The sequence below is a fragment of the Xenopus tropicalis genome, chromosome 6, assembly GCF_000004195.4.
Source record: "Xenopus tropicalis strain Nigerian chromosome 6, UCB_Xtro_10.0, whole genome shotgun sequence".
NCBI lineage: Eukaryota > Metazoa > Chordata > Amphibia > Anura > Pipidae > Xenopus > Xenopus tropicalis.
In genome coordinates, this window is record NC_030682.2 from 29,862,432 (window position 1) to 29,874,906 (window position 12,475).

General features: G+C 40.7%; 1 protein-coding gene across 3 annotated transcripts in view; it reads right to left on the reverse strand.

The window, feature by feature from the left end:
• Positions 1–702: 702 nt before the first annotated feature.
• mindy3 (MINDY lysine 48 deubiquitinase 3) overlaps positions 703–12,475 on the reverse strand; it is a 63,339-nt gene continuing 51,566 nt past the window's right edge. For 2 of the 3 annotated variants that reach the window (XM_018094601.2, XM_031903302.1), the window contains exons 13-16: positions 11,866–11,938; positions 6,952–7,039; positions 5,104–5,175; positions 703–2,490 (exon numbers count right to left, since the gene is read on the reverse strand). In XM_018094601.2, coding sequence (XP_017950090.1) covers positions 2,344–2,490; positions 5,104–5,175; positions 6,952–7,039; positions 11,866–11,938 — 380 coding nt within the window. In that variant the 3' untranslated portion in view covers positions 703–2,343. 3 annotated transcript variants of the gene reach the window in all.

The following is a 12,475-nucleotide window of genomic DNA, read 5'->3' on the forward strand; positions in this document are numbered from 1 at the left end:
ACAGGCAAAAGGGATGATAGAGTTAATGCCATGCAGTGCATGTGAATAAGCAGCAGTACAAACCAAAGCAGGACATAAGGCTTGCCGGTACTTTGATCTGCTGGACAAGGAAGTGCTGGGTTCATATAAGGCTGGTTAACAGAACTACAAAGCTCTTTGTTTTTGTGTCTGAGATACCACAGTCTTGGGGCGGGGGGCAGGACTACAGTATATGTAATTACATAAGCCCATTAGGCTGATGTGCCTGACAGTGTGGGAAGGGTGGGGGTTCAGAGTAAATCTTTGGTTGCCAAACAGAGAGGGATACCTTTATTCTATGATTATTAAAGCGTTTGCTCCTAAAAGTGAAAATGGCCTCTACGTACCATGCAACAGCCAACTGATAGTCCTGGTATGTGGATATCCCTCCCAACTTTCACTTTCTGTTAACCATCCTCAGCTGCAATCCCTACCATCAGGGCTTAGCACCCATCTTTTATGCTTCAGCTCAGAGGACTTGTGGGGCAGGCATGGAGCAAACAATGAATAAGAGATATTTATGTTTCTATTAAAATAAAAAACCAGATTGACTTCAGCGAACATTGTATTTAGCGTGACTGTGCATCTTCATTCTGAACATATAGGCCTACATTACTATTCTTATATAAATATTGTTTTTTGGGGAGAAACAAGGAATGAACTCCACAAGATTAATCCAACAGGTCACAGTTCAGAAAAGAGTTTGTTTATTTAAAGGCCAGCAATTTGATCATAATAAATAATTAAACATACTCGTGTGGTCACAGATGTTTCTCATGCATGGAACACAGTGATAAACATGAGGAGGAGAAGGACTGGGCTTAATCTGCTGCTCGGGAACAGGCAGAGCAAAGGTATTTGGCAATAGCACGGGTCAGAACCCTTGCGCAGGAACCCATACAGCACAGCTCTGCTCTTGCCGGAGAGGCCTGTGCAATGCAAGAGACGCACGTGGGAAATCTTAAATATCAGTTCCTTCAGACGGGGATGAAGTTATCGTCTGAAAAATATACATTACCCTTCTACAGCTTCTGTGGTTCTCCAAGTGCAACTTCCAAGTTTATGAACCGTAGCCTTGTATTAAAAAGCATATTCCAATGGGTCTACTTCTTTCAAAACAAGAGAACAAATATTCAGGGGCTTTGGTGTAATTCCAGCTGTGTCAACGTTTGTCCAGGTCAATTTAAATTTGTGAGTGTAAAATAATAATCGATTATAGGCCTTGTTAATCAAAGTGAGTCCAACTCAGCCGGACCACAAGGAATTGAAGAGGGAGAGAGTGCTGGCCTCTCTCATTCTCATATCTGCCAGCACCCCATACACTCAGAGATGTACTTGGCAGGTTAGATTATCAGTCTAGACAGAACGACTGATCCAATGGGATCACTGGAATGTTTGTCCAAACTGCCTTCCAAGGTGCCCAACAGATGATAAGTATGTAAGGCAAGCTTTTTGGTTCATGAGCCTCTTTGAGACCCAACAGGGTCCCCTATGTAAACATCATGGTATCTGCCATTTAGTTATAGCTCTAAGAATATTTAAGACAGCAAGTAAGTGTGCACCCCCCAAATCTCACTATAATTAACACTTAAAATGGGCTTTCAGGAGTATCTGAAGGAGAAAACAGGTGTTCTTCCCAAATGCTCCTTACTGGCCTTTAGCATGGGCCCCCTGCCCAGGGGACATGGTTTGTCATAACTTTTTGTCAAAAACAATTCCTACATTAGTTTGTATAACGAAACACTATAAATTATGCCAGTGTAGGTATTACCTCGTACTAAGCAAAAGTCAGCAGTGGAAATTTTAGTAAAGTTTCCAAAGCAGAAGGTCACAAATCAGTGGGTAGGCCTAAAAGCCAGTTAGATTGGGAATTAATGGAACTAAAGCATGACTTATTATTATTATTATGTTATCATTCTATTAGAAAGCCTTTAATGGGGTAATGGTGGAGGCTGACCAAATGTTGGACCCTAAATGGGCACTAGAAGGCTCTGTGGTGTACTTATAATGATGTGGAAAACATTTTATCCAAAGTGTTTATGTCCATCACCTGCTTCTATTATTAAATGGGCTGCCACACAGAGATTGGAGACAGGAGGGCACCAAATCCAAACACTTGTGTGGAGGTAAGCCTTTCACCATTATTAGTGGGGTGCGATACCTTTGTTCTCTGTTGCCAATACAAGAAAGAAAATAAGAAGATAAATATGCAATACATGTTGCTTGTGGGAACATTTGCCCATTAAAGGGATTTGCTGTAACTGATTTCAGTGCAATATACATTAAAATGAAAGACTGCAATATCCAGTGTGTTGCAGTGTTCCATTAAATTAATGATGGGGGCCTGTCTGCGGACCACAGAAGTTCTACAAATGGCCATTTGGTCTGTAGACAGCATTTGACAGGAGTATCATCCGTCTGTAATCTTGGGTCTTCAAAGCCCATCACAGCTGTTCCTTCAATGTAAGCGACCTGCCACAACAGAATAGAGGAGTACTTAATTAGCAATGGATAAAGTCAGGAGGGGGAACTTTCTGAATGGAAACGTTAGAACATTTTCCAATGTGTCCAACATGTACAGTCAAAACATAAAGCAGGTTTCCTCATCCCGCTAAGTGGGCTGTACTCCTGCCATTGATAAAAACAGGCTTAAGGAGATGTATTTCATGGCTCACTAGATAACACAGACTGGAATGGTTTCAGGAACTGAAGTTCATCCTTGAGAATACAGTAAATGCAGCCAGACATGGGGCAGAAGCGCTCTCTGCATGGGCATGCTGTTGTGCCCCTTAGGGCGCTTGCACTTCTGCCCTGGGTCTACATAAGTGAGCCCTTAAATGTCTAGAGGTGGACAAACCAAGGCAGATTTAAGCTGACAATTCAAGTCCTTCAGATCGATTTGGCAGTTTATCTGCCCTGTGACAGGCCTACCAGATGGCATTTGCTTACTGATATGGCCTTTGCTCTGATGGCTTGTATCCCCATTGTCATAAGCCAAATCAGATTAACCCAATATTGCCTACCTTAGGTGCCTATATATAGTGGCCAGTTTGCGATCAGTTACCCTATATCTTGTGTCTCGTTTATATCTGTATGCTTTTTCCAACTGTGTCTCCATTTAGCACCTTTCTCTTTATTAAAATACCCTTTAGACGCCTCAAGATTTAATGGCCAACATGTGGGGGAAAAAAACTGCTGTAAATTTTCATCCAGCAGAATTGGACCAGTTAAAGAATTAGTTTCCATTTACTCAGAATTTTCAACAACCGGTATGCAAGAAATGTTAAATATGCAACATGTTGTTTTGCAGACACATTTGCATGGGTTTTTTGTTTATTTGAACGCTGCTATGGTTATCCAACACATCATTATGCAGCAATGAACAAGAGGGAAAGCAGGGCTGCATCTGCACATACTTAGCTGTAATGCGCCTATTAGTTCTGGAAATGGAACATATAGATAGAATTCTTTTAGCCTAGATCTTTTGTTCAGTTGGGAGGAGGGAAAGATGTTTAGCACCAGCAATGAGCCTATTTCTCAAGCCTATGCTCGCTCGCCTGGGTAACAGAACACAATGACTTTGGTACCACAGAAGCTGTCAGTCAATTGCACATCATTACTGATCATTACTAGATGCTTCGTGACTTTGTTTTCTACCTCCCAAATACTGGAGCAAATTCAATTCAAGTCTGTGATCCAAAACAGTTCATCTGAGCAAAGATTTCGCTATGTAATAATGACACTTATAAATGTCCATAAAGTAAACTGTTAATAACACAATAAACCTTCCAAAGGGCAAATCACCAAGTGCCTCTATTTACTTGTATCAGGCAAGGCAACTTGTGTCATGTAAAATTGTTTTTAATGCTAATTTATGGGGTTTATTTTTAAACACAAGAATAAGGTAAGGGAACCTTACTTTATTCAAAAACCTTCTCCGAATATTGTCCAATTCCTCTTATTATATCTTCAATGTGATTGTGTCCCATAAAGAGTCAAAATAATTTGCCCCTCATTCCAGTAATTGCTTGTAACTAGAAGGACCCTTGGTGTCTGTATAGTGTATAAAGGTGGCCATACACAGGTAGATTTAAGCTGCTGATCTGGGTCGTTCAGACCGATTTATCAGCTTATATGCCTGTGTATGGGGCCCTCCGACAATCCAAAACAACCGATCTGGTTAGCCAGAAAGATCTGGATAAAAATCAGATGTCATTCAGGCAAGCTTGATTTTTCTGTTAGATCGAGAACCGCATTGGCTTATTGATGCGTTCCTCACTTCTTGTATGCCCTTCTTTGTAATGCTATCGCATTAGCATGTTATCACCCAGTCAAGGTGGGCATATCACAAAATGAGCAAGACCAAATGCTAAAAAAGCATCCAATAACATATCACAGTTTTATATCTAGTCATTGCAGAACTTCTGACACATTTTTAACTCTGTTTAAAAGGGTAGTTCACCTTTACATTAACTTTTAGTATGACATTAATAGACAATTTGCAAATCACCTTCATTTTTTTTTATCTGGTTGCTTGGGACTTATTTACCCTAGCAACCAGGCAGTGGTTTGAACGAAAGACTGGAATATGAAAAGGAGAGGGCCTGCATAGAAAGGTAAGTAATAAAAAGTAAAAATAACAATAAAATTATAGTCTCACAAAGCAATAGTTTTGTGGCTGCCGCGGTCAGTGACCGCCATTTGAAAGCTGGAAAGAGGCGGAAGAGGAAGACAAATAATTCAAAAACTATAACAAATAAATAATGGAAACCAATTGCAAAGTTGCAAGGAATAGGGTATTCTATAACATACTAAAAGTTAAACTTGAAGGTAGCTTTCTTGTAATTGGCACGGGCAGCAAACAAACTGGGCCATTGTGTAGTGCTTTCCATTGGTATATAAGGAGCCCAGTGATGACTAAGGGGGATACTGTGGTTTCACAATGCTCATATTTGTGATGCTACAGTCATGAACTCTGGCTGCACAGGAAATTGAGTTTTTGGGAAACAGCTCCCTTTATCTGTTTAGGAGATAAATGAGAGAAGTGAGTTTAAAGGCCTGGCAAAATGAAGAAATGAAACATACCTTCTCGTTATGGTTAGACTGCCTTAATCCATTGTAATGATACACAGTAAAAGATTCTGGAACTTTCGAACTCTTAAACAAACAAAAAGAAAAAGGTGAATGCTCTCAGGAAGAATTCAATATTATATTGATAAATCTGTAAGCTTAACATTATAGTATTAACAGCCTCCCCGGCCATCTTAGTTAACTGCTATCTATCTATGAAGGATATGGATTTAACCTGTGTTGGTTACACACATGAACTACACAACTGTGCCGTGGTGCTTACTGCGCTGCTTGGCGGCGGGCTGAACTAATTGTATGAAAAGGGAATGGCATCTGTGCAGCCCTTCTAACTGGATTTTCTAGAAGGGTTCCAGACGTTTCCCATGATCTGGTGACGTTATGATAACATAATCAGCAGAAATATTACATCACTGATGCAATAGGGAAAAAATACGATGGTGGGACTGCTGCTGTAATGAGTGAGACAGTGAGATGAAAGTCCAACTGAGAATGATTTTAGTACCCCCTGATGCCCTCCCCCCCATGTGATACTAAGTTGTAGATATACAGTACGAAAAAATGGGTTTAAGAGCCATAACTACAAGAATAAGTAGGCCAAGTTATATATGCGTACTGCACAAATCTCACCCTAACTGGCCTTCAGACTGCCCCTCTCAGTCTGAGAAATAAAGAGTTATGGGTTCTATTATGCAGAAACCAATGCAATACCCCAGTTCCTTTACAGCAATTAATCACATCTACATAGCTCATATTTTGAAAGCTCACATTTTAAGATTTGGTTATTATTGAAGTGTTTCCATAGTGGCCACTTTAAACAAAATGTAATATTCTGTTTATTATTGCTTAACATGCTACATGTTAAGCTTATCTGCCTGTGTATGGGCACCCCGACCGATATCTGGCCTAAAATTGGGCAGATGTCGATCAGGTTTGATTTTTCCATCGCATCGGGGACTGCATTGGCTTGTTGATGCGGTCACCGAACAGATGGGCGCCTTACTGTTCTAATTCAATTGTTTGGCCCTAAAGCCAAACAATCGAATTAGCCCAAGATCGCCCACTGCAGGATGGTACAGTGTATGGCCACCTTTACTGTATTCAACACTGACTAAGTGTAACTGCATGCTACATCAGCAGCAAAAGTATATAATATGAATCAAACAAAGTCAACAGAGAATTTAGGCCTCAAGTGCACTTTTGGGTGCATTCGGTATTAGATTTGGCTGGACAGATCTACTGGCTCATTAACTCTACTAATGCCCAATACCATCTATGGCAATGAGATGGGCAGACCAAATGTTGTACAATGTAACTCCTACTGTCTAAAAAAGCAAATTGATCACAACAGTGTCAACCGGTCCATTTAATTTTCATAAACATGGGCCTGACAAACGTGAATAGCTGGGAAGAATAATCTTTACACAGCCTGCAAAAGTAATGGATACAGTATGCATACACCATGACATTAGCGTTGTGACTTGGGCTAACAGATCTTTTGTCAAAATACATTTTAAAGACATATCACAGTTTCCTCACTGCTTTAGCATGACTTCCAGCCTGACCAACATCTCAGGAGCATTTCCCCCCCCTAAAATCTGCATTATGTGACGGCGCTGACATTCTGGCACCTCTAATGTTTGGAACATGATTAAACACATGCCGCTCTGACATGGGAGCCTGTCAGAATGTTTAGGACTGAGAAATTCTGTGATTGTTTTGTTTCTCAAATTAACCTCAGCGCCGTGCAAATGAAAATCAGAAATAGAAGACTGCTGAGTGACAAGCAAGAAACAGCAGATAAGCATGGGTACACGACAACATGACAGAAAGGATGCTCCGTACCTGCTCCGGGAAAAACTCCAGCAGAAAGGGTCCCAGTAAAATAATACCTAGCCCTTCTGGGTCTAATTTAGTCTTCATGAGGTTTACGCTAGAAAACAATGTAGAAAAAAAAAAACAATAAGAAGAGAATAATTTGACGTTCCGCGTTCCTAAGATATGGGACGGCACAATCTGTTTCTGCCAAGAAAATGCAGGCAGCTCTGTTAAGAGTTTTCGTGACACATCCATCAGAATGCCATCTCGTTTGCCAAACAGTTATTTTAGGACTACATAACTTTATGATTAAAACCAAAACACCGATGATAATTCTTCAAGACAAACCCATATTAGGAAAATGTTTTCAGGCTTTCTGACAAGTACATTTTTTTGTTTAAAAACAAGTCGAAACAGTCCAATATTCATTGCAATGCTCGTGTCAAATTTGTACTAAACACTTAGGACATTTTTGGGCACACAGTGACAAAGTGGACTCCATAAATATTGTCATCATTTAAATGTCTTTGTGGATACCACAATGAGTTGCCAAATGCAGTCTCAAGAGGCAGGGTGCTGCTTGCTGCACAGACATAAGGGAGACAGACGATGTGGGCTTGGCATGAGGAGGAGAGACATAACCCTGAGAACTTGGCTGGTAGCAACAGGCTTGAGTGTATTATGAAAGAATGCTAGCTAGGTGTGTTATGTATGGTGTAAGTTAGGAACCAGTGCAGTCAGCATTAAAGGACAATATTATCACCATACAGTTACCCGAGACCCCAGGCTGATGCTTCAGTTTGCTGAAACCAGATGCCAATGTGCAGTAGAGTGGAAAATCAGCTTTTTGCTTCTAGGTTTTACATTCTGCTGCAAATGTACAACTAGCCTGGGCCATCGAGATGATGATGGTGGTGCAGTGCTCCTACAGTATTACCCCAGACTGGTGCAGTTTTCAGTAGGGATGCACTGAATCCCGGATTTGGTTCGGGATTCGGGCCGAATCCAGGTTTTTTTTGAAGGATTCGGCCTCAGCCGACCCGGATCCTAATTAGCATATATTAGCCGATTTTAACCCCTTCCGATCCTAATCAGTATATTTTAATTAGGATTCACATTTGGTTCGGGATTCGGCCAAATCCTTCATGGTGGGTTCAGCCAAACCCAAAAAACTGGGTTTGGTGCATCCCTAGTTTCCAGGTAACATGAGCACCAGCCTGTTGTCTCAGGTAACCAGTTATATTATTAACATTTTGGAACCCCCAGTAATTATCACTTCTCATTTAGGTGTCCCAGATCAACCAGTCAGCGAATAGGTCTGATCAGTAAAAGCAATGTGTCAATGGTTGCTACAAAAGCACAGGACTGTTTTTATAGCTGCCCTAGAACATAATATTTGTACTTGGATAGAGAACTAGCAGAAGGATAGATTACAAAGAGTGGTGGTAAGTGGAAAATTCTTTAATTGGGCCAGTGTTGTTAGTGGAGTACTTTGGTCCTCAGTCCTTGATCCTTTTTAACTTGTTTATTAATGACCTGGAGGAGGGCATAGAGAGTACTGTTTCTATTTTTGCTGGTAATACTAAATTGTGCAAACCTATAAGTTCCATGCAGGATTGCTGTCGCTTTGCAGAATGATTTCATTAAATTGGAAAACTGGGCAGCAAACTGGAAAATGAGGTTCAATGTTATGCACTTTATATTATTTCTACCAAACGTGAGCTAGCTACTAAATGGTAGTGTGTTGGGGGGGATCCTTAATGGAGAAGGATCTAGGGGTTTTAGTAGATAACAAGTTGTCTAATTCCAGGTAGTGTCATTCTGTGGCTACTAAAGCAAATAAAGTGCTGTCTTGTATAAAAAAGGGCATTGACTTGGCGAGGGGACATGATTACTCTGTACAAGTACAGCCCGGATTCCAAAAAAGTTGGGACACTAAACAAATTGTGAATAAAAACTGAACGCAATGATGTGGAGGTGCCAACTTCTAATATTTTATTCAGAATAGAACATAAATCACGGAACAAAAGTTTAAACTGAGAAAACTTACCATTTTAGGGGGAAAAATATGTTGATTCAGAATTTCATGGTGTCAACAAATCCCAAAAAAGTTGTGACAAGGCCATTTTCACCACTGTGTGGCAAGAATGCTCTCCCATTCTTGTCTAATACAGGCCTCTAACTGTTCAATCGTCTTGGGCCTTCTTTGTCGCACCTTCCTCTTTATGATGCGCCAAATGTTCTCTATAGGTGAAAGATCTGGACTGCAGACTGGCCATTTCAGTACCCGGATCCTTCTCCTACGCAGCCATGATGTTGTGATTGATGCAGAATGTGGTCTGGCATTATCTTGTTGAAAATGCAGGGTCTTCCCTGAAAGAGATGACGTCTGGATGGGAGCATATGTTGTTCTAGAACCTGAATATATTTTTCTGCATTGATGCTGCCTTTCCAGACATGAAAGCTGCCCATGCCACACGCACTCATGCAACCCCATACCATCAGAGATGCAGGCTTCTGAACTGAGCGTTGATAACAACTTGGGTTGTCCTTGTCCTCTTTGGTCCGGATGAAATGGTGTCCCAGATTTCCAAAAAGAACTTCGAATCGTGACTCGTCTGACCACAGAACAGTCTTCCATTTTGCCACACTCCATTTTAAATGATCCCTGGCCCAGTGAAAACGCCTGAGCTTGTGGATCTTGCTTAGAAATGGCTTCTTCTTTGCACTGTAGAGTTTCAGCTGGCAACGGCGGATGGCACGGTGGATTGTGTTCACTGACAATGGTTTCTTGAAGTATTCCTGAGCCCATTCTGTGATTTCCTTTACAGTAGCATTCCTGTTTGTGGTGCAGTGTCGTTTAAGGGCCTGGAGATCACGGGCATCCAGTATGGTTTTACGGCCTTCATCAACTGTGCATAACATCATCCGAAGATTCAGAGAATCTGGAACAATCTCTGTGCGTAAGGGTCAAGGCCGTAAAACCATACTGGATGCCCGTGATCTCCGAGCCCTTAAACGACACTGCACCACAAACAGGAATGCTACTGTAAAGGAAATCACAGAATGGGCTGATGATGACAGATGCAAAACCTTTGCAATTTTTCGCTGGGTAACACCTTTCTGATATTGCTCCACTATCTTTCTGCGCAACATTGTGGGAATTGGTGATCCTCTACCCATCTTGGCTTCTGAGAGACACTGCCACTCTGAGAAGCTCTTTTTATACCAAATGATGTTGCCAATTGACCTAATTAGTGTTATTTGGTCTTCCAGCTCTTCGTTATGCTCAAATTAACTTTTTCCAGCCTCTTATTGCTACTTGTCCCAACTTTTTTGGGATTTGTTGACACCATGAAATTCTGAATCAACATATTTTTCCCTTAAAATGGTACATTTTCTCAGTTTAAACTTTTGTTCCGTGATTTATGTTCTATTCTGAATAAAATATTAGAAGTTGGCACCTCCACATCATTGCGTTCAGTTTTTATTCACAATTTGTTTAGTGTCCCAACTTTTTTGGAATCCGGTTTGTACATTAGAGGGGATTATAAACAAATAGGGGGTGTTTTTTTTCCTATAATCAGCGCACCAAAGGTCCCCCTTTAGATAAGAGGAACGGAGCTTCCATTTGAAGCAGCGTAAGTGGTTTTTCACGGTGAGGGCAGTGAGGTTGTGGAATGCCCTTCCTAGAGATGTTGTAATGGCAGATTCTGTTAATGCCTTTAAGAGGGGCTTGGATAAGTCATTGAACAAGGCTATTGTGATACTAAAATGTACAGTTAGTATTGATGTTAGTATATATAGTTGAGGAAAGGTTGAACTTGATGGACTCTGGTCCTTAAACCCTATGTAACTATATATATATCTTACCTCATATGTAACTAAAGGAGGCCCTGGACAAATGTTGGGTCTCAGAAGGGGGCTTGAACCACGTCTAGAAACCACTGTTATAGAGAGATGTTCCCTTCTAAATGCAGTGAACTTCCAACAGTTCATGCAGGGGAAAAATAATGGCTATTAACAATGCTGGAATTCCTGAAAGTTGCTTCCCCATGACTCTGTAGGCACACTGATAATCGCTCCCGTGTGTCACAAGGATTCCCAAAGGGTATAATGGGAAGCAGTATATGGGAACAAAAGGTATTTGATAAATACCAGAGAGCAATATGGTATTTACACTGGATTAAAACTAGCAAACTACTAAAAACATCCACTGGATATATTATTGGCAGGTGCTTTCTTCAAAGGTTATGGCACATAAAATTTACAGAAGAATTGGATTTTTTTCCCACTGGTCCCACAAGTAAATACACAGCTCTGCGTTTACATGTAGTACTATATTAGATATACATGCATAAAATGTATGATGATTATTTGCCATATGAGAGCTTTGTTAGGCAGAGACCACACTGCCAATAAAGTTGTGCAGTTTGGTTCTGAGTGGTTCTAGCCATTGTAGCTTGCTTCTGTTACCTGCACATCATCCTTTTCTTGGGGTTGGCAGGCAAATCACGAATCTGCAGTGCTTATAATAACTGGCTGCTGCGCAAAATATTGCGGATTTGCCAATGCAAGTGTTTCTGGTGGTACCTTTCTATTGGTTGTCATTTAAATAATCACCAGGAAAGATTCTAAAAACAAATGACTGACTTTTTGATACTTTCTAATAAGTCTTTAACTGCTGCCCCCTAATATTATCAGGAAATAACGCAATCAGCACATTATGTCACTTTTGCTACTAGTTTCCACTGTCTCTGTTTGTTGCCCATATTGTGACCCTGGCTGCAGGCTGGATAAAAAGATCCAGTTCTTACAGACCATGTGGTGCCTCTGCATTACAGATAAGGCGGTTCATCAATCTGCCAATAATGGAAATGTAGGAAGACTGCTCCATATGGGACAGTCCATATGCACCGATATAATAAACAACATACTTACTAATCTGTATCTGACACAAGGTCCAAAGCTTTCATAACATCCTCTAGCACGGCATCAGGAATAAATCCATTATCTGTTAAATAAAAAGGGAAACAAATACAGAGATTTATGCCCTTACATATCAAAGACAGTACATGAATGTATTTGGAAGAAGGAAACCTTTGCCTAGAAAAGTTCAAGCACTCCCTTAGGCTTACAAGCGTTAATTACTCTGGGATGGCTATTAGCACACAAGCACATTAGAAAAAAGCACATATTTGTACTCCAGATAACCCTTAACCTTTAAAAATGCAAGTCTTTATGATATTTGCACACTCAGTGGAACAGCAAGACCATTTCTCATATTTTATTCTATTGAGCAGGAAGCACGCCCATTGTTAAAGCTAAAGAACCTTCTGTTGGCCGGCCGAAAAAGAGCAGGGTGGTCCGGTTCCTGTCTCTCTGCTATTAGACTGGCTCCTGAATAAACCTGCCAAGCCAAGAACATACTCCTAATTCCTATTTTTGGAAATGCTGCTTGTGACTGAAATAGGTCTGTGCGCCTGGCATACAGAAGGTGGCAGAATTAACAATACCTGATTAACATTAAGAGGGAATCTATGAAATGGTG